Consider the following 23383-nt stretch of genomic DNA (forward strand, 5'->3'; position numbering starts at 1 on the left):
ATCAACGAATGGATCATGGATATAAATATTTTCATAAAGCACATATTTGATATGCAAAGTGCTCAAAATGTGAATATGCCTTCGTAGTTCTTAAATCATTTGAGAAATGAAGGATGAACGCTAATATAAAAAAAAAAATGAATATTTCAATGGAAATCCTGACGAACTCGTAATTTCAGACGCACAGCCGATGTTCGTTCAGTAGGTTACTCGGAACTCTTTAGTCTTTCCCGTGAGGACGTTCTCGCAGCAATGAAAGACTATCCAGAGGCTCAAGAGATTCTGCAGAATCTTGGAAGGAAGCGGCTGATGGAGGCTCAGAAAGTAGCAAGAGCATCACGCCAGCCAACATCGCCAGGCCACGACTCCTCGGACAACAGTACAGGGAAAAGGATCGTCGACAAGCTGAAGAGCGACGTGAAGGGCCTGAAAAATGCCTTACGAAAGAGCAGACGAAACACTAGACCCGAGGAGAGCCTTGAGCTTCAGCCGCTAACGCCGAAAGCGGCGACGCTTAAACGACAACAAAAGATCGACGATAGTCAAGAAGCGTCTGCATCCAACACCCAGGAACCACCTGTCTCGCCTCTCGGTGCTGGTCTGCCTTTGCTCGCTCGACTGAGACTACTCAAGGAAAAGGAGGAACGTGAGGAGCGCAGAAATTTAATGGAGACCCAGATGCACACCCCTGAACAACAGCAATCTACTGCTGACGCTCAGAACCCGACCAACCCGAATTTACCTTTCCTCCAAAGGATATTACTGCTAAAGGCGAAGAACGAGCAAGAGGCCCAAGACAAAGAAGCTCCCACGAAGGAGCCCCTGCTTCCCAAGAGCACGATATTAGAGGAATCGCAGGAACAATCCCCTAAACCAACTTCGAAGCTTCAGAAACAGCCATCTCCGCAGCTGCCTGCTGATCAGACGACCAAACCGCCCACCACCTCCAACGGCGAGAACACGAACGGCTCCAGCGCGAAGAAACCCTGGGCCATGCTTAAAGACGCCTCGTTAACGAATAAGGAAAATTCTCCGCAGAGAAGCCCACCAGCGAGGAGATTGCAGCTAAAGCAAAGTCTGGTTCACTTACGGCAGCAGACCAAGATGTATGCTTCTGTCGACGATCTCTCGCCAGAATACTGCGGTCTGCCATTCGTCAAGAAGCTCAAGATACTTAACGAAAGGCAGAAGTTGGCGGAGCTCGAGAGGGCAGTGCGAAGTTCGAGCCTCGATTGCGGTGAAAACACTGAGCTCGAGTTTGATGGCAACCTAACAAGAAGCCACTCCGAGGCTTGTGCCATTGAGTACGCCCGGAAATTGGAGAAACTAAATCAGGTACGTGGCACTTTTTATTGAACTTTCAGAGCGTCAGTCGACCGTGGGAACATGGACCGCTGGTTATTTGAATATCGCATTTCATGCTACAAATCTACAGTTATCGGATGAACGTTTTCAATTACGATCACAGTTACTTTCGCGATAGAGATATCGGGTGGACATTTAGACCCATTCGTGCTAAAATTACATCCCAGTACATTCTACGCAGCTCATGCTTCTGATATGCAGATGTTCTAACAATTATTGCTATACATGTACCTCTGAAATGAGCGAAACTTCAGCAATATATCCGACACCAAACGCAGAAGTTCGTTAGTTTACGAGAGCAAGATCGTCGATTCCGTATAAAATACATGCGATTCTGATACGCTCCCTCAAACCTATTAAACTGCAGAACAATCTCATGTGGATGCAACTGTGTGTTGAAAACGATATGAGATGAAGGATTCCTTGTGTAAAAATTCAGTTAGTTAAAGCTCATTCAGTTTAGTCAAGTTACTCGAATACAAGTAATTTTAACCAACTTGACTAATGTGAATCTGTTATTCACTGGACTTGAAATATCCTCTTAGGTTTCTATTTCGTCTAAATCCGCTCAGATTAGACATGTTACTACACTTGGATTGACTTGGTGAGTTAAAGAACAGTACAACTTCAAAAGTTACATTTTGAGATATTTGATCCTAACATGTACTGTGTACTTCTATGTGTGTTACATTTATAAACTCTAAAGCCAGAATGTACTAAGTTCACTTTTTTCTCTATGATTTGATACAGTTTGGCTCTGAAATTCAAATATAATATATTTAATTTTGAGATTATGTGAAAATAGCTAATTTTTTACTTCTACTGTTCTTCAACTTACTGATTCAATTCAAATAGCTTGAATGCAAGTTATTTGAGGCAACCTAATAAATGTGAGCAGACTATTTTATTTAACTTGAAATACTTACTATTTATGAATTTACTTACTATTTACTATTTATGAATTATTGAATTTATATTTACTTAAATACAACTTAAATACAAGTGGCTTGATTTTACGTAACTTGACCAATCTGAACAAGCCTTTCAAGTAACTTGACTAATAGGAACGAGCCTTTACGTTTTAACTATTATTCTATTAATTATTAGCGTTCTTCTATAAAGCAATCAATACAGGGTGCACGATGTCAGAAATTTTAAGGGGTGATTTCAGATGCCAAAATATCCCAAAAATTAAGTATGACAAAACTGTATTTAAGGCTTAGTAATTGTTAAGAAAATGCCTGGAATATGCATATAAATGCCTCGCGTGAAATATGTCTAGCTTGGTGATTATTTTAGTGGCTTTACTCTGTCTGGCCTATAGATAGTGTACGCCGACAGTAGAGTAAGTCCCAAGTCAGACGCATTTCACACGAATTCTGGACTTTTTTACAATAATTAATCCCTGCAATATTAGCTTCTACTGGAATCACTATTAACTAACACTGATGGGTTACTGGTAACTGCGATATACTATTTGGGGAGTTAATGAAGGAGCTGTCACGCTCAACCATCACTACGATCGACAGCCACCGACCAAATTTCAAACGTAGAAACGACAGGTTCAATATAGTAACTATATCTAAGAAATAATAATGTTACTTGCAAATTATCTACAAAAAGTTATTTCTTAAACATAAATACTGCATAGAACCTCGAAATTCTATGTTTGAAATTTGGCTGACGGTCGTAGTAATGGATGAACGTGACTGGTCCTTAATTCCGAAACGAAGACTCAAACGCAATTGAATCATTCTTGATTTTCACCATATTTTGCCATGTAGAATCACCTCTTAAAATTTCTAACACCTGTCATCGAACACCCTGTATATTACAGACTCTGTTTACGCCATCAAGATATCGTTTCTTTTAGAATCGATCAGTGTTCACATCGCCATCAGATCAGTTGTCGCCTGAAAACGAGACACTGGAGAGACGGAATCTGAAGAGCATCCTGAAGAAGTTGTCTGCGGGTAGCAGGACGGGTAGCTCTGAAACTTCAACAACAAGCACGCCGGATCGTGAGGCGGCCACCGCCGAATTAAAAAAGTTAATGAGGGCTCCGACTATAGAGGGTTATGCTGCGCGGCATTCGAAGCTCTCGAAGAGTGTCACATTTAATAAGTATACGCTGCAAAGTCCACCGTCCGAGCAGATCCCGGGAAATTATTCGCTTGGGTCTCAGTTGTCCGATTCCCAAGAGCAGGCCTCACTGCCACCGCCCAATAAACTCAGTTTCCGTCCTTTGGGCAGCGGAGGTATCCTGCAAATGGTATCTCGGCCACGAGAAGACGAATACTTAGGGGACCTAGTATCTGGTATCATAGAAGTCATTAAAGGTCGCATGGTGAGTTTTTCCTCCACAAGTGATTTTATTCATACGCCACACTGTCGAACATTTATTGATTTCACAAACATAGATAACAGTAGACACTGTACTGTTCAGTTTGTTAGCCTATGTAAATGTTTGTAAGATATGCGCCGGGATTTTTGAGGACGCGTTATTATGAAACTTCTAAAAATTCAACATAATGCCAAGACATCGACAAATACGATTGAAAGAAGAGCACTTCCTGAGAAGCTCCACAACGATCCTCAGTTTCAAGTAATTTCCCTTCAAGATATTGACTCAGAAGTTACCAAGTTCGAATCAGTTCGCGCAAAGTTCCTTTACGTTCTGCTCGCAGCAAATTAGTTTCCCAGGCACTTATGATCTCGTTTTATTTGCACACTAGTCTTTATTGATAAATTAATAATATTATTAACTTGCTTGTTTACTCTATATCACTATTTGCAGTTCGTTAATTTTCTCATCATTAATTGTATCTTGTTCCTACGGTGAATGGAAATTAGTTAACATTTCTACAGGATGATTCACGTAAGTGTGACAAGCTCTGTTTTTTTCTTAGTTAAAGTTAGAACGAAATGTTTGAGAAAAAGATGAATGGTTTCGAGGAAGGCATAAGATGGTATAATTGTTTTCTTCCTCAAGGTGGTCGCGTAAAATATATGAATGCAAACAGTCGCTTCTTTAAATAAAACCCTACCTTGTTTCTTACACATATCAAATTTTCCTGTTATTCTATGTAAAAAAGTACAAGGGGCAATATGATCGAAAAATGAATAGTTCCTGATATATTTTCAAAAATCATCTTTATTAAAGAAGATGTTCAAATACTTCTGTTTACATAGCATATCACATAAACACTTCTTATATTACTGTACAACTTAATTAAGTAATGAAAACAATTAAAAAATATACAAAATGTTTAAAATGTGGTGGAAAAACGTTTGACATCTCTTTCAGTAAAAATAAGTTTTCAAAATACCTCGTGAGGTATTCATTTTTCGACTATATTTCCCTACTACTTTTTTACGTAGAATAACAAGAAGTTTCGATATGTAAATACAAGAAAAAAGGTAGAATTCTGTTTAAAAAAGCGACCGTGACCACAATATGGCCTTTACGCGTCCACCTAGAGAAAAGCTAATTATATCACCTCGTGTTTTCCTCGGAACCATTTATTTTTTCCTCTGACATTTTCTTGTAACTTCAACCAAAGAACAAGATATGGCTTGCTGCAGCTGCGTGAATCACCCTATATAAACATTAGTGTCACAGACACATATAAAAAAGTATTTATATTACTTTAAAGACACATTTATACATCAGTACCTGTATTTTTCACGTATAAACTATTTTATACCTGACTGCAAATCTGACTCAAGTTCTTTTTTATTACTTTTGAATAGAATAGAACAATGCGATCGCCCATTTCTTACCGTAGTATTCGAAGTAGTTTATACTGTTACATCTTTATTTATAACGTAATTAGATTAATATTATTCTAATAAAATTAAAAGAAAGCAGTAAGAAGCTGTACATAATTTGATTCTAAAAAAAATAGACTTGGGTTAGTCTGGTTCTCTGACACAGTATTACCTTAAGTACATATGAATATTTCGAATGCCAGACAGATATAAAATAAGAAGTACAATAAAGTTCATAAAATAAAAAGTAACACATTCTATTATAACGTAGCAAATTCTTCCAACTTCTAATTTCCTGAATTTGACTTTGAAAATATTCAAAAGATGGCTTTCATTTTACGAATCACGAAGTCGATCAATCTAGTTACCCACATGCGCGTCTGTACCTACTAGTCGTAATAAACTTTCAGGAGGACGTCCAAACGAAATTCGAGCGGGAATTCACGTCGTTGGAACTGGAGATCCGTAAACGAGACGAAATAATATCGCAGCTGCAAACGAGAATACAAGAGTTGGAGCAAAGAGAGTTGCGGAACGCGGACGAGTCCCAGGGGGATAGCACCGAGCACGATGCTTCCCTGGAAGAGGATTTGGACGATGACCGGGAGGATCATCCTTTCATGAGGGATGGCTCGGTGGACACAGTTCTAACCACCCGTTCCCATTACAAACGTTCCTCGCCCTCCACGGAATCCACCTCTCAAAACAGACGATCCTGGGAGGAGCACTCCGAGGAGGAAACTTTAGAGCTCCAAGAATTGCCCAGTTCGATTGTTCCCCAGAGCTTGTGGAAGGAAGACGTGGCGATCGACTTGGAGTCGAACAGCGACAGCAGCAAGTCGGAGGACGACTTCGATAGGGCCAGTAAAAGCGACACTGAGGACGAGGAGTCGGTGGTACGGGACGAGCACAACAATTGGGAGGTCACGATGCTCGCTCAGGAATTAGAGGCTAGACGGAGAAGCAGCGAGAACGCTAGTCCGGGTTCCTAGCGTATTAACGAAATCCTAGACGTAATGTGTTACTTCACGAGCACATTGCATCCCGAGGGCTGGTGCAATGGAGCGGCAAGTGGTGCCGGAAGTGCAGCCTTCTGCCAGAACCATTGCCCGTACTTACAATTAGATTTCGATAGTTTGACCAGTTGTAGCGAGACTATGATGTAACCTTGTCCAATCGGGGAGATCCCAGTCTGTCTTTTGTTTCTGCAGGAAAGGTATCATAGTTGTCATGGTGAAACTGCAAATGGAATTTATGTTCTACGTGTACCAGCACTTCTTCTCTAAGTTAAGTTTCAACCTTTGACCACTCATTTCTCACTTTCGTTTGCTTCCCTACTTTTTGTTTGAAATTCTAAACGATGTTTTAGCTATAGAAAAGAATTGAATGTTTTAGACTTATTCTGGGCAGAATTTTAGTTCGATCAAACAATTCTTACGATATCGACAAATTTACGTAGAATACCTGTATCTGTTTAGAGAGCAACGGGATTTTTTTCCAATTTTGAGGTTTATACCTAGTGATTTAAACTTATATTTAGATAATCATATCTACTATGAAGACTTACCTAAGAGTAATGAATCTTTTTAACTATCGGTTATAATAATGAATATAATTTTCGAGGGCCGATCGATCATGCCCCTTCCTTTTCCATCGTTATTATAATTTTAAGGTTTCAATTTCCCAAAACTTCTCCTGTCCACGCGCAAATGGTAGATTTCAATTTCAACAAGAATAATCGATTTACATATTTTACTATTTCACAAGCACAATAAATGACTAAGTATAGTCATCCTCTTAATTGCAAAAAGGAATTACCTATTGTTAGCGATTAATCAATCTTCTTGATTGACCATTCACACTTCGTTCAGTTTTCCTTCGTCTCTCTTATAATAATTTTATTATAGCCAACTTACTACTAAATGTTGTCACTAATCTTAAAGAAGAGAAGATAATTCTACCATTTTTCTCTTCGACGTTAACATTCCTTTCTTCAATTAATTTAAAACAAAAAACTTCGATTCTGTTCGAATTATTTAGCTCTTGACTTGTAAATAATCACAGGTGCCTGAGGGGATATTATACTTGAAATATTTAAAGTTAAACCGTAAGCAGTGCTTACGAAACATCTATTTAACTCTTCGAGTGCTATGGACGCATGCATACAATGCGTTCAGTCGAACAATAACGTGCGTTGAACGTCTACAAGGCATTCGAGGAACATGATTCATAGATACGGCTAGAAGATTCTGCACGCGGCTAAGCATTTAAATATCAGTACCCAAAGGATTAAGTGTGTAAGCCTACACACAGGACGGATATTAAATTACAAAATTTATGCTTTCTTTCGTTTCGAAATTTAACAAAGAAAACCTATATTTGAACGCCAAATAATTCCTTCTTATTTATCTCCCTCAACTAGACATCTTTCCATTATTTTATTCTGTAAGAATGAATATTTTCTTTTTAGAAAACCATACATTTCCACGAAGTCCTTCTCGATAAGATTGAAATAATCTGTTGTTACAAAGAAATATATCTATATATACAAGTACATATACACATTATACTTACACGGGCGGTATCTCGTGTTAATCTACGTAAACATTGTCGAAACTGTTTATGATATAAAAAAGTGTTTCCAGTGAAAATCAGAGGGACATCTGGAAATATTCGAAATGCCTCCGATTTTCAATCGAAATATTTTCTTATGCCACTAAAAATTTCGATATTTCCAATATAAGTGGAGGATTTTTATGTTAGAATATCGTTACGTGAAAATTCTATGAATTTGCACAATTCTTATTTCCCAAAATTGAATTCATTCATTGTTTCGCGCATCACCAGTCCCTCTACTCCTCCACGGATTTATATTTCTGAGAAACTGTACCACAAACGGACAGAAAGCTGTTCGAAATTACGATGTTATAAATAAATTATTATAATAATTTTTTTGAAATCACACGCGTGCATATACATATATAATTTAATTTAAATAACGACAACTAATGGGAATATTATGACGTATACTGACCAGACCAAGCTCAATATTTCTAGATTCTTTACAAGATGAATATATATATAAATATAAATATAAATTTATTGAATATAAATTTATATATATATGTATGTATAAATCTGTTAAGTGACAAATGACTATTAGATAAGACATAAAATTCTATTAAAATCTTGTACATACTAGCCTATAATTTATTTATTTATGAATGGGAGGAAAAGAGCGAATGTTGAGAAGCAGCGAAATATAAGAAAGATACGGTTATATTTAATGTGCGCGTGAATGCATGTACGTGTGGGCGAAAGAAAGAGGGAGAGAGTAATACAAAGAATGCGTAAGGGTTTCGATGGACTATACAATGGAAAGCATTTTAGATGCTGATATGTACCTACTACACGAATGAAAAGAGTATACAATAAAGTAAACAATGTTTTCAAATCTCGAATCATTCTTTCGTAAACGCTCTATGATTTAAATTCATACGCAGTAATTTATAACACGAAAGAATTGGTACTCCATAACTATTCGTTGTAGAATTCACAGAAGATTTCTCAGAGTACGTTTATTTACTCAGAATTATATTTATCTATATATAGTATGAAAAATCGTACGCCAGTATTATTTATAGAACTATTTTATTCCACTCTAACGATTGCCGTATTTTGATTTTATACGTGAACATGTTCTTCAATGCGAATATTCAAAATTCAAATTCAGCGCATCTCGAAACAAACGATATATATCGATTGAAGCAAGCGCACTCGTTCGACCACGAAGTATCTACATAACCTTCGTATCATAATAATAACAAACGCGTCGCGGTCGAGTTTTGTTATCAAATATTACATGTACTCTTGAAGTCGAACCAGGAAACATAGTGTTTTATTGTGATATGGAAAACGTGATTTCGCTGGAAATTTTCTAAGAATGGGCGACATAAGGGCCGGCCTCGAGGAATTAAAACTCGACGGGGCCCTGTTCGCCGATGTTAAATACTACGTCAGCGGCGAAGGTGATCCTAAGGTATGTCATTTCTTACTTTCCCGCGTTTTTCTGTCACCTGTGTTCTAATGTCATCAATCTTGCAATATCAATACTAAAATGTTGTAACTATCATAAACCCGTAATGTACTTGCTATTCCTTTGGACACTGATCACAGAACAATGTGATAGAGGTTATAAGATGGAGTTAAGCTTAACAGACTGCAACATTATACAGATGCTATGAAATTCAATAATATGTTAAGCTATACAAATTATTCTTCAGTACAAACTATTTTTACTTCAGATCAGTTAAAACTAATAAATAGACTCTATCGATGGTCTCTTGAAAATGTTGACAGAAATTGAAACAATTAACATATAGTTTAAATATTTTTTAAATAATTTAAACTTGTAATGGAGAAATTATTAAGTTGAAACTTAAAATAACAAGATTATAACCCAAACTTTTTGTATTTAAACTTACAGACTTTAATAAGGTAAAACTTCATTCCTATAAATTTATTCAACATCCTCGTAGGGCCAATCATCGAAGTAATCAATCACAAGTAATTATATTCGTTAGTGCTTATTTAGTAATAATGTAAAATTCATTGCGAGCGATATAAGCATTCAATTAGTAATTATAAAATAATATGTTTTTGAACAATTTATATTATATAAGAAAGATTACATAGAAAAATAAGTGACTGACTTTCTTGGATTAGTTATAATCATTGTGATAATAGTTGTATTAAAGTTTGAATTCATTATTAAGGTACAACACATTTATGTGAATAAATATCTTTGGACTCTTTCCAGATTTTAAATTTATTACAAGAAGGAGGTGCAGAAAGATCAAATTATTTTAGCGATTATGTTACACATTTAATAGCAGGCTATGATGCACTGGAAAATGATATATCTGCTGCAAAGGATATTTACGAAATACCAGCAGTTACACAGGACTGGATTTTATACTCTGTCAGATGCAATAAACTTTTACCGTATCCTAATACAAATAATTATAGTCAGAGATGAACTTTATAATAGTTTAAAGTTTTAGTATTTTTTTAAGTAGTATAATTACTTTTCATTTGTGTCTTAATTTCCTTAGCAGTTTTATTATCATAGACCACATTATTTTTCACCAGAAGATACACAGTTATTTTCAAATGTACGAGCATGTATATCTCAGGTGAGCCGTGCTGATAGTAAAAGCCTATGGGCAATGATAACGCTGCAAGGTGGTAAATGTCAATTACGTTTAGACCGGTACTGTACACATCTAATTACTGGAAAAGCTGCTGGTCAAAAATATGAAACTGCTTTGAGGCATCCCATTCAGATTGTAACACCAGATTGGGCGGTTGAATGTTGTAACAAAGGAATCATTGTAAGCGAAGTGGAATACCATCCTCGACTTTTAGTGTATCCAAATAGTTCTACAGCTATGATTACTGGCTTCATGGATGAAGACACAGATAATAATAGCACACAAGAGGAACAGGACAGAACAAAAGCCATGTTAGAGCAACTTAAACAACGTATGCCATGGAACCAACCAAGTCCACCTGTATCCTCCAATATATCGCATAATATCAATACTGGTAGTGCAACTGTAACAACAATTCCTTATTCTACAAATGGACCGAATGCTGGGAATGCACAGCAGCACCTTCCACGTCCAGTTGCTACTACCAGTTTGTCTAATGCTTCCACAATTGTATCTTCTGTGTCTGATCAAAGTATCACTCAGACTAATTGGTTACCACAGGTTTCTCAACAAAACAACGTTGTTCAAATGAAATCTGTACCAACACAAATACAACAAAATACAGAATTACCACCACAACAGCAACAACAGATAAACATGCAACATTCATTATTGCAACAGCAGCAGCAGCAACAACAACAACAACAACAACAACAATTATCTCAACAACTCACACAACATCCACAATTACAACAACAAACATATACCCAACAACAACTTTTAAATCAACAACAATCGCCTCAATTAACGTCGCAACAACAACTAATAGGATCGCAGCAGCAAACACTCACACAACAATCATTAATTCCACAACAACAGCAGCAGAAGCAACAACAACAAATAAATTCGCAGTTATCTCAACATCAGTTGTCACCTCAGCAGCTGTTGACACAGCAACAAAAACAACTAAATCAGCATCAGATTCTTTCACAACAACAATTGAGTCAACAGCAACAGCATTTGCCACAACAGCAGCAACAACAGATTAGTTCTCAACAATTAGTTCAACAACAGCAGCAGCAGCAGCAACCGCAACAAGTGCAGCTGACTCCTCAGCAACAGCAGCAAATAGTCTTACAACAACAACAAATTGGAACACCACAACATCAGTTAAATCAGCCACAAGCCCCACAGCAACAACTTACCTCTGAACAACGACAGCTCATACTACTGCAGCAACAGCAGCAACAACAACAGAAAATTCAGCAAATTTCTCAGCAATTGCAACAATCAGCACCTCAAAGTTCCCAGCAGTTTGTCATAAGAGATGGTCAATTACAACAACAATCCCAGAATCAACAATTAATGGGGCCAAATCAGCAGGGCTTTATTGTACAAAGAGATTCACAATGGCAACAACAACAATACCATTTACAATTGCAAAGACAGCAGCAACAACAAATTGGCCCTCAAAGACCAAGCGGACAGTGGACACAACAACCACCTCAACCACCAAGACAGTTGATACAATTAGATGCGCAAACGCATCAACAGTTACAACAAATGGATCCGCAACAAAGAGCCCAATTTATTCAGAAGATTCAAAAACAAAAGAATTTAATACTGCAGAGACAAATGCAAAATCGACAAGCTCAACAAGGAGCTCACATCGCCGTTATTAGAAGTCCTGGAAAACCAGTGCAACCGGGTGGTTTACAGTGGGTGCAGCAACCACGGCCACAAATGATAGGCCCGCAAATCGCACAGACACCTGGCCAAAAGCCAGTACATCCCGGCGTTCAACCACCAGCATTAACACCGATCAATTCCTCTAATCAAGTAATAGTACAAGCCGGGCAAAACGTACAGGGTCCACAAACTGGCCAACCTGGACAGACGTTTCAACAGGGACAACCTTTAACACCTCAACATATCGCACAGTTACATATGCAAAAACAACAAATGGCGAGATTACAACAGTTACAGCACCTACAGCAACAACAGCAGCAGCAACAGCAGCAGCAGCAGCAGCAACAACAACAACAGCAGCAGCAGCAGCAGCAGCAACAGCAGCAAGGGACTCAACAAGAACCACCTTTGACATCTTTGTCCAATAATGCTCAGATACCACCAGACCAACAATTAGTCGTTAATGCAAAAACAAAAACTGCTTTGGCAAATATGTTGACAAATAGATTGCAAGGTACCGCAACTGAAGGTAGTGCAGCAGGCCAACTAAGATTAATGACTGCACAACATAGACCACCGCCTCCACCCTCCCAAGATCCACAGCTTCTTGCAGCTTATCAGCGGAGAACGGTTGGAAATATAACAAATGGTACTCCACCTGGAGCTCCTATAAAGATGCAATACGCTCCAGTAATGCCTCAAGCTAAGGCTCAGTTCTACGGGCACAATCCGAATTTAAAACGTACGTTATGTCCCTCCTCTTTAAATCTACATCCATTCTCCTAGATAATTACTTAATGTCCATATGCAGTTCCTTCAACATAGTAGTTGGAAATTGAATCATAAATAGAACGTATTGACTGAACTGTTTCTGAGCTTCCTCCGTTATTTATGGTTCCCATCTATTTCTCCATTTAATCTCTTTCTTTGCAAATAACGTGTCGTTGTTTGTGTTTGCAGTGCCACCAGATTTATTTTTACTAGGTTGTATCTTTGTTATTGTTGAATATGACGTGCAACGTCCGAATGATGTTTCTGTGTGGAAACAAGTTATTGAGAGACACGGCGGAGAAGTGGAACCTCAATATTGTACACGAGCAACTCACGTACTTGCGATCACGCAGAAACATCCGATCGTGGTGCAGGCACTACGCGAAGGGAAACGTTGTGTTAGTGCCCACTGGCTGTCTGATGTTGTTAATAAACAGCAAGTACTGCCGCCGTGGCATGCGCTGCATTTTCCAACACCATTCAGTTTGACAGAGCTTCCGTGTGCAAAACAGATTGTATCGCTGTCTGGATTTGAAGGAGAGGAACGCGCGAAAGTAAAGTACATGCTGGAAGCCTTGGGAGCAAAAGTTACTAATTACTTCACCAGACACAATACTCTTCTCGTTTGCAGAAGGTAGTGATTTTATAATTAGATCTAATGAAGATTACACGTTTTGACGGTATTTGACTTGATGAAAAATATTTCAGACCGGATGGTCAGAAATATAAAAAGGCACGCGAATGGCAGACTGGGGTAGTAAATGCTCAGTGGTTGACAGACTTACTGTGTGGGCAAATGAACGCTCTTCATCAAACCGAAAATCCTAAATATCAACAGTACAGCCTGAGCAATCCTTTTAGACTGGATTACTCACTAGTGCCCCATTTAATGGGTATTGTTAATGTTATAGATAATGTCATTCTAAGACGTTATAGATTTTCTTCTCATTTATCTGCATCTATTTTAAGTCAAATACTAAAACGACGTTTGTTTTAGCTGCATGGAAGATGCCAATTAATATTACCCAAGAGTCTTATGATAAGGTAAAACAGGTTGGTCAGGGTCCAAATTCAATTAGAAAGTATAAAAAACCGCGATTAGATGGTCCGTTATTAAATAAAGATCCACACTTGTTGGGCTTGGATGAACCAATAATTGTCAGTAATCCTGACCCACCGCCTCCGGAGAAACAACCGAGAATATTATTCTCTGGTATTAATCCTAGAAAACATGCAAAGGTAACGTATTGTTGTATATACTAATAGTATAATTATTTTTGACATGAACGAAAATAGTTATGAAACTTTTTCATAACTATTTCTAGTTATATAACCTATAACAGGTTCTATTCTGAACATGTACCATAGAACATTTTTAAAGAAATTCTCATATTGTAAGTTCCAACGAGATCAGACAAGGAAAATTTTTTGAAAATAAAAATTTTAATCTAAACAGACCTTATAAAATATAAAAATCAAAATTGCTATGAAACTTGAACAAAGTTCTCAATCATTGTAACAAATAAAACTAGGTCCTAATAGTTTATAGTATTATTTATCTTATGGAACCTTTTCTAATAAATGTTCTAAAAGAACTTGGTTCTGTGGAACTTTTATTATACAGATTCTAAAATGTCTGTTTCACCAGAACTTTCTTAAAACAGTTCCCAATGATAACAGCTCCTTCCATAAAAATTCCATGTGAACAGATACTCTTTGATAAAAAAGATATAAATTTGAACAGAATTGTTATAAAAACAGGTAATAACTATTTATTTCGATCCTTGATTTCTGATATTTGTTTCACAGAAAATTCGAGAACTGGGTGGTGCAATGGCTGCCAGTTGGCGAGACGCTACCCATCTTGTGATGTTAGCTCCAAGCAGAACTGTAAAATTGATGTGTTGCCTATCACGTTGTAAATATATTGTTAAATTGCAGTGGTTACTCGATTGTTCCGCGCGGAATACGTTTATCGATGAAGGTGGATACACTCTTGGTGATCCAGAATTCGAGAAGATTTTTAACTGTAATATTGAAAAAGCTCTAGCAAGTCCAAACAGAGGAACAGTACTTAAGGTGATTCTTTACCTTTACCATCATTATTGAATAGGTTAACAGAAAATATCTTGATTCTGATTTGAAAACTGTTTATTAAACAGGGTAAAATATTTTATGTCACGCCGAGTGTAATACCATCGCCTCCGGCGTTCGCAGAAATAATTGAAAGCGCGGGTGGAACGCTGGAAAAAACGCGAAGATCTCTCGTCCAGATCCAAGAATTAAATAGTAATAAATTAACTTATATCATTATCACTCATGAGAATGATCTTCATCTACTTTCCGACGTTTTACGTGCAAATATCAGTAAGTGGTTACCCGTGACCTTATAGACAAAACGTAAGTAATTAGAGTTTAATCATACACTTCCTTTTAGGTGTGTTCAGTGCAGAGATCGTATTAGGAGCAGTTGCACGACAATACTTCCAACCTGAATAAGTATAAATATTACGCAGTTTACGATATACTGCATTTTAATCCCTGATGTGGGCTTACTAATTTTTAGTGAGCTATTTTAGAGAAGAAAATTTTTGCTTACCTTCTTGAATGGGACAATAAAGAACATAATTTTATGATAAGGGAGGAACTATTTTCACTGATACATTCCAAACCTCTCCTTTTTTCATGATCTTGTTTATATACATATATTTTATATCAGTCATAATTTTAGAAACTTGGTTTTAATGTAGCAACATATATTGTTATAATAAAAATGTGTATCATTTCGTTTACTGTTCATAGTTCTTTTTTGTGCATATTTACGCATATTTTGTCGCACGAATACGCAGATACGTATTACTCCAGCTTACATTGTTGCTCATATTATAGAATTATTTTTCTCCCTTTTGAATGCTTCACTTATCTTATCTTTATACATATATGAAACAATTTATATGTACGAGTGTATCATTAAAAATAAATTAAAGTACATATATAACACTGGAATATTATTATTTTCCAGTTCTAAATCAAAAATGTTTTAGTAAGGTGTTTGGGCTACTTTTTTGTTCTATAAATATTGTTCATTTATATTTAAAAAAGTATAAACATTTATTATGACAATATTTATCACTCGATCATCTCTAAAACTGCATACATTGTTAAGAACGATCAATTCACATGATGAACTTATTACTCTATATAATAAAATTATATTTTAACTTACATCAATAATAAATTAAGAATTCTTTGCAATTGGGAGCTACTCGTATACACGTACATGTATTTTTCGCATGTCAAGATTATTTTCATGTAAAAGAACAGTAATTCATTATAGCTCATTTTCACATTAAAAACATAAAAAGTCCGCACAGTTAATCTGATTTAAATGAATTTTTTTCATTCTAATAAAACACAAAAATATTTCAATTGGAAGGACTTAAAATATGGCTAACTAAATTACATTATACATACATATGTGCCTATCCTTACAGATAAATTATAAGAACCGGAGATTTCTTCTGTACAGTACTATTTAAGTTACATACTGGTAAAAAATTCCCGTTTTTTACAATTACATAGGTTTTACTCGTCAATTTTACATTATATTAATCGTCATCTCTTCAAGTTTAGGACAGAGATAGGTATAAAAATATTGATTAATCATTTATTCATAATTATTCTACGCATAAGGGACATTTATGCAAAAATTATAATTCATTCATACCCAAAAGCTGAACGACTACCATATTTACAGTTCCTTGTTGAAATTTACAAAATTCATGTGTAGATCAGTTGGTTTATCCAATCCAGATACTGGGCAACATCCAAGTAGATGATAGGATATCCTTCAACACAACCACTAACTGTTCGTGAGACGATTCCTCGCAGAAAGTAACGTTTACTCCTTTCATTGTACATTATAAAACCACTTCCGCTATCGCCATTGCAAGGGGTATTGTTACGTATTGTTCCATCGTAGTGGCCACCGCAAAACGTTCGGTTTGAAGCCACACTACGATAATTATCGAAACGAAAAACACAATCGTGCTGTAATTGTTTTTAACAAATTAGTCACATTACAATTATCTGTATTTAAGCTACTTAAAGCGCACTTACCGCTTTTATAACGTGAGAACTAATCTTACGAGGCTTATCGGTATATGGTTTATTTCCATCGCTTCCCCAGCCTACCACATAGCCTATTTTATTCTCAATAAGCCGCAGGTCCACAGAACCTGACCAAAGGCAGATTGGCTTAATTCTTATAGAATATTCCACCGTGTGTTGTAAAATGAACACAGCTAAATCAGAGTCAGCGTTACTCTTCACTGGCGAATTTTTTATATATGTTTCGTAATCGGGGTGTACCGTAATTTGAGCCACGGCAACGTTTACTGAACCTCTTTCTCTCATGTCTTGAAGAACATAGCGTCCTAGAGACACCAGAAATACTCCACTGGGGAAACGTACAAAAGTACTCCTTTCGTAAACACAGTGAGCGGCTGAAACATGAATACAATAATAATAAATTACATGAAATATACGAGAAAATATTTAATAGTACTTCGTACTTAGAAGAAGTAAATTCCACCTGTGATGACATGAGATTTGCTCACGAGTGTTCCTCCACAATGATATTCGAATTTTTTTTTGAGATTTATAAAAATTGCAGCCTTCCAGGGCCAGTCATTTGGCTGCGTCTCATCACCTCCTACTATGAGAAGATTAATGCTTTCGGGATTCTTTCCGCAATCATTATCTGCTGGATTAATTGGCGGATTGGGTGTAACATTCGGATCGCTTGTTACAATGGGCCATACAACTGTCGCTGGTGATGGCGGTGGCGATGGCGATGGCGATGGTATTGGCGATGGTGTTGGCAATGGCAATGGTGATGGCAATGACAATAGTGGGACATCTTCAATAGGATGACTGAAATGCTGTGATATTCCTAGTGTGTGATTTAAAACTATGGCTGTAACGACTGGCCCAGTTTCTGAAAATAAACAAATATTTGGAAATGAAGACTTCACCACTTGACCTGACGTGACCTGACTTGACCTGGTCACGTTTTCAGACAGCGCTGTTTTACTAGTGTCTGCCGAAAAGTTTTGTTTGATTTTTGTTTTTATTTAAAATTGGTTCAAATTTTTCGGTAAATTTAATAGTATGACAATACTGTCTCAAAATGTGGTCAGGTTTCTATTCGACAGGCGAACACGACCAATCTCGAGACTCTACTTCGTTTAGAGATACTATGCTAATCTTTGTCTATACATCTTTATAGTCACCTCTAGTAAACAGTCTACCTTTGAAAGTAAAGATGTCCGATTTTAAATACAGAATGCAAAAGTCGGACAGAATTTTCCGACAAACCTAATACATTCAATCGTAATTAGTATGCAAGGATGTAAATATTTATATAATGATTGATTTTGCATTTCCATATATATTTACGGACATAATGTAAACTATGTTGTACTTTTTTATTAAAACCTCATAAAAAATGAAACAATAAAAACTACTTGCAGAAAATCCATTAACATTGCATATAAAGAGAATATAAGTATGAATACATAATTTTTGTTTCAAATAAATTCTTTAAGGATGTCGTGTACAGACCTCTTTACACGTGTCTGCCTTTTTCAGAACTTTTCTCTGTAATAATGAATAACAAGGAAAAGAAAATATACGCACCGCGTGGACCAGTGCAAATCAGTCGACTATTGAACCACAAAGCTGTTAATTTTGGTATTGGTTGAGGAAGAGGAAAATAAAGATCATATTCCAGAGGTCTGCCCTCTTCAATTCCTTTCATCGATTGTTCTTTCGACTTTGCCAATTTTATTTTACCAACGTATGTCTGAAATCCGAAAATAAATATTTTTTATTTGGTACTCTTGAAATGACCATTTAAAAGAGACTCTCATTCAGATTAAACGTGTTTACATATCTGAACGGAGAAATTGTATAAATCTAAAGAGTTATCTTCTGCTGTGTAGAAGAACATGCACCACTGCGAGATAGCAAGTTCATAAAAATCAAACAGGTTTAACCTTCATCAGGATAGAATGGTTTTACAACACAAACATACAAAAGAGCCTTAGAGATTCTCAATATAAAATAGTTTATTTATTTAGTACAATAGTATTGATATTGAATTTTTAATTATTTATTACGTATAATATTATTCGAAATATATCGTTATACAGCTAATATGATAAACTGTTTTCTTTGAAATTATCGCAAATGTTAATATAATTCTTTTTTTGAAGTGAAGTAAGGTAACTAATTATTTAGAATACAATAAATTTTTATGTATATTTTGTATTATTGAATACTTGGGACATTTTGCACATAAAAGTATAAGAGTACACTGTTGAAGAAGTTGATATCTACTTATTGTGAGATATTTCAAATATATTGTACTCAATATATTTCCACACATTTTAGAGAGTTGATTTTTTAAACATTATACCCACATATTATTACACGTAAAATATTCTAAAAATACTAACTAAAAACTTGTACATTTTTTGTAACTTGTTGACAAGTCTTACCCTACTCAACATGTCTAGTGCAATGTAATTAATAGTGTTCCTGATTAGTCTCATGTGTATGAAATTACATCACATCACAACAATGGTCACTTTGTTAACAAAATGAAAACTTTTTCAATATGTTTGTATCACATCACCGCAACAATCATGCTGCTCTAAATATTATTTTATTGCAATAATTCTTATGACATTGTATTACTGTATTATAGAATTACATCACATTGTAACATAATTAAATACATTATTTGTTACACAGTCGTCCAAAGAGCCTCTATTCGTTTGTGTTACACTTTTATTTTCATCTTATTTGTATATACAAAATTTAGAATAAAAAAAAAAACAAGGACAACATTCGGGATAAAAATAATCAAGCTATCAAAAAACAAGAATTTGAAGCCAGTTATTTTCTTGGCGACTTTTTCATCATAAAGCAATAAAAAGGAGTCTCAGAGTCACTTCTATCCGGATGAAGACTAAAATTACATCGATGCGATGATGCCAGTATCGACGAAGGTCACGCTCAATGGAGTGAAATCATAATTGTTGGAAATAATAGATAACGAATCTGCAAGAAATATTTGTAAACGGAAAAGATTATCTTACCGTGGGTAGGACAGCGCCGATACTCAAAGTGACGCTAAGCCTCAAAGGAGTTCCATTCCCTACTTGTGAGGAATCTATTTTGATACGACCACTGGTCTCGCCTGTATCCTGATTTCGCACATAGTTGAAGTAGTGGGGCACACAGGATTCAGTAGATTGACTGTTTACGTGAATTAATTCAAGAAAGTAAGCTAAGAGCACAGTTTTCACAACCAAGCTGACCATCCTGGAACTCTGTGGCGAACTCTGTGTTGAGAGTATCCTAATTAAGGAACAAGACAGTTCCTCGAGTCAGTGAGAATGTGTACAGTGTTCATTTGAACTGTTTAATCAGTGAAACTTTGAAAAACTCATGTAATTTCATATAATGAAAAAAATAAACAAAAAGAAGTTATGTATGAATAGTGGTAACCGTCTTTGTTGTAGGATTGTGGCTAGCACACTGTCACTGTTTCTTCGGAACTTGAATCATATTGAGGGAGATCCCGTAAGAACAAGATGTGTAATATGATAACCTCTGTCAAAGACCGAAAGTCACAGTGTCATTCACAATTATCGTGTTTAGATAGAAAACAGCACTTATCGTTCAGTTTGCTCACATTCCTTTCGGAGCTCATCAACCAGATTTAATTCAAAATAAGGTGACAGCAAATAGCTTGCATTCTTAAACTTAACCACCTTTGCTATCGTCATTTCACAGAGAACATCCACAAGTTGATTTGTCGTAAGTGCTCCAAAGTTCTCACACCGTCATCGTTACCACACACGCACCAAGACAGTCCTTAATGTTTAGATACACGTAAGTTTCTCACAAAGACGTCTCCTGCCACAATAATGAACTGTAATTTCACGTAAACTGTCGAAGTGTCACAGAAAACTGCTCTGATCTAAAAAAGTCTGCCTAAGACTCGTCCGAAGTAAATCGAGCTCGCAGACGAATATTTGCACTTCATGTTACGAACGCAGGAAAGGATAAGAAGATTCCTCGAGAAAACCACTCCATTCGATATGATTTTATCGACAGGTCCAACAAGTCTGACTAGTTTTACCTGATCTGGTCGATTGTTCAACTCGTCAGATACCTACCAAGACTATCGCGATCCTAACTTTGTGCAATTTGCAAGAAGACGCGTAAGAGTCGTGGCGTCTTCAGTCTCGTGGCTTTCATGCTTCTCTACGACGCAAGTTCCGGAGTAGTGGGGCATTCCCGATGCCTCCGATTCACCGACCGCTTCATTTGTATGGAGAACCCACCACCATCCGCGTACAAGAAACCTGCAGGGCGAAGAAAAAGAAACGATGTGGCATCTTCCCCGGTTTTCGCTTCGTCAACTCGTTTTGAGGAAACTGGTCGCTGTCACGCGGAGAAGACTGACAAAGCGATGAGGATAAAGTAGTTTGACGTCTTTTTTGTGGCCACTTAATTTTTTCGGAACTTGGTACCAGTGAATCACTCAGGAACTCGGCTGGCACCGGTCCCGCTGGTACCTTGCACAAAGCACAATAGTAATGTCCTTGCACTTCTAACAAAGATAGGAGGAAATTATGGACCTTGTTTGAACGTTCATTCGTAATTTTAGGCGTTCCCATAACACAATATGAAAAAGTTTAGAGTCATTTGCTAATTCTGATTTTTATGTGTACTAGCAAAATATTTTTAACTTCAAGTTTATCCTCCCAAGAATGTTTACAATATTTATTTACAGTATTTATTTAAATTCTGGGTTTAATACTAGAATTATCGTGGTTAATCTGTGTCTATTTTTAACGATGCGCCACAATTACAAATGTCTGAAAAGGTATGTAAGTTACAGAAATAACGTTTATTCATATATTTTTTTTGTATTATTCAGCATTAACTGAGAAAAAAATAAAGTTTGTAAAGAATAAAATGTGTATAAAGAATAATCATACTAACAAGTTCTAGTGTTAATAAGATAATCTTCATTTTCTTTAACTTAAAAAGTGATTCCAAACTCTTGACCGAGAGTATAATACACTATGCAAGGTGAGTTATTTAACTCTATCACTTGAATTTACTTGTAAACTATTTGTTATATACAACAGTGTTTTAAACAAAAGTTGTTTAATATATAGGACTTGCATAATGTGATAATTAGTTTTCTAATACTTCGAATTTTTATCAAGATATAAAGGTCACATTGAACAAGACCTTGAGTTTCTTTAATTGCAATATATAAAATTTGACCATGCAATTTGAAAGAATATTAAATATTGAGTAAAAAAGGTATAAGGTATATGGCTTCAAAAACTAATAATTGTTGAAATATTCTTCAGTGAAATATATTGGAATTTTCGTGCACAAAAGGTTCAAACACAACCATCCTTATTATAGCAGATTTATCGTTACATACAGTTTTAAATAGGTCATCCTGTGTATTAATATTGAATTTTCAAGTTTCTTTTTATTCACTGAAGGTTTGCTGAAGGTATTAGAATTGCAATAATTAAAGAATGTACATATATTTAGTCAAATAGTAAACATCACAATCGTAGGATTTTAATCAAGAAATAATGCTGCAGTATTACGTTATTTCTACCTGACCAAGCAAGTGATAATTTTCTAGTGAATAATTACATGTAAATTGCTATCATACAAATGCAATTATATGCAAGTCCCTACTGCATAATTCGCAAAATAAAAGTATAATTCCCTTATCGTTTAATTGATAGAAAATACAATACGAATAATAAAGGCAAATCATTATTTGATATTAAAATTGATATTGTTTGATGCTATAACAAAACTGATAACTCTTATAACATAATTTTCTGATTGCAAGTAAACAGTGACGCGATAGCATCAAAGGTTCACGATGGGTCATCAGATTCTTAACCATGAGCAATTGATTTTTACTAATATCGACAAACTGTGATTTCCAGCACAGGCTCGTCTTGTTACGTTACATGAGTTCTCATTTTTTTTACCAACACTGAACGTGTACGTTGGGAATTCCTGAAATTATGCAGATACCGAGAATCTTTGTAACGACAAGCAAAACGAGGAAAACGTTCGTTGGGAAATCTCTAATTCAATGTTATAGCGAATTTGCACTACACAAGGATTTCTCTCAAAACCTCTAAAGTGAACGTTATTCGCATTTTAATTGATTTGTATTTAAATTCTGTGCGTATTGCGCTTCAGTTCATTGCTTCGCGTAAATTTTCTTGCATTAAATTATTTGTGATAACGTATCGCTTGGGTTTTCATTCGAGATACAAACTTTAATAACAAAAAGAGGTCATATAAGTATACTAATTATAATGAAAAATATACTAATTATAAATATACTAATTTAAATATGAATTCAAATTAGTAATATACAAAAAATTGTGATTATGAAACAATCTTTTTAGCAATATTATTTTTTCATAATATGCTACTAA

The 23383-nt window shown here is 35.9% G+C and overlaps 3 protein-coding genes across 4 annotated transcripts in view; 2 read left to right on the forward strand and 1 right to left on the reverse strand.

Moving 5' to 3' along the window:
- Positions 1-8730, forward strand: part of LOC143185331 (uncharacterized) — a 73605-nt gene extending 64875 nt beyond the window's left edge. For both annotated transcript variants that reach the window (XM_076388277.1, XM_076388278.1), the window contains 3 exons: positions 180-1335; positions 3239-3712; positions 5547-8730. In XM_076388277.1, the coding sequence (XP_076244392.1) occupies positions 180-1335; positions 3239-3712; positions 5547-6128 (2212 nt within the window). In that variant the 3' untranslated portion in view covers positions 6129-8730. The remainder of the gene's footprint in view (positions 1-179; positions 1336-3238; positions 3713-5546) is intronic.
- A 236-nt stretch (positions 8731-8966) lies between these two features.
- Positions 8967-15720, forward strand: Ptip (PAX transcription activation domain interacting protein). Its single transcript, XM_076388276.1, has 9 exons — positions 8967-9175; positions 9956-10140; positions 10268-12780; positions 12999-13443; positions 13518-13702; positions 13807-14048; positions 14619-14888; positions 14972-15176; positions 15247-15720. The coding sequence occupies exons 1-9, from the start codon at positions 9080-9082 to the stop codon at positions 15306-15308; spliced, it is 4203 nt and encodes a 1400-aa protein (XP_076244391.1). The 5' UTR covers positions 8967-9079; the 3' UTR covers positions 15309-15720.
- A 191-nt stretch (positions 15721-15911) lies between these two features.
- Positions 15912-20644, reverse strand: LOC143185332 (brain-specific serine protease 4). The gene is made up of 5 exons (XM_076388279.1): positions 19976-20644; positions 18510-18675; positions 17404-17808; positions 16929-17314; positions 15912-16859 (listed from the first exon to the last, which is right to left on the reverse strand). Exons 1-5 carry the CDS (start codon positions 20198-20200, stop codon positions 16590-16592), a joined length of 1452 nt encoding a protein of 483 aa, XP_076244394.1. The 5' UTR covers positions 20201-20644; the 3' UTR covers positions 15912-16589.
- Between the last annotated feature and the right edge of the window lie 2739 nt (positions 20645-23383).

Source organism: Calliopsis andreniformis, chromosome 10 (assembly GCF_051401765.1).
Source record: "Calliopsis andreniformis isolate RMS-2024a chromosome 10, iyCalAndr_principal, whole genome shotgun sequence".
NCBI classification, from domain to species: Eukaryota; Metazoa; Arthropoda; class Insecta; order Hymenoptera; family Andrenidae; genus Calliopsis; species Calliopsis andreniformis.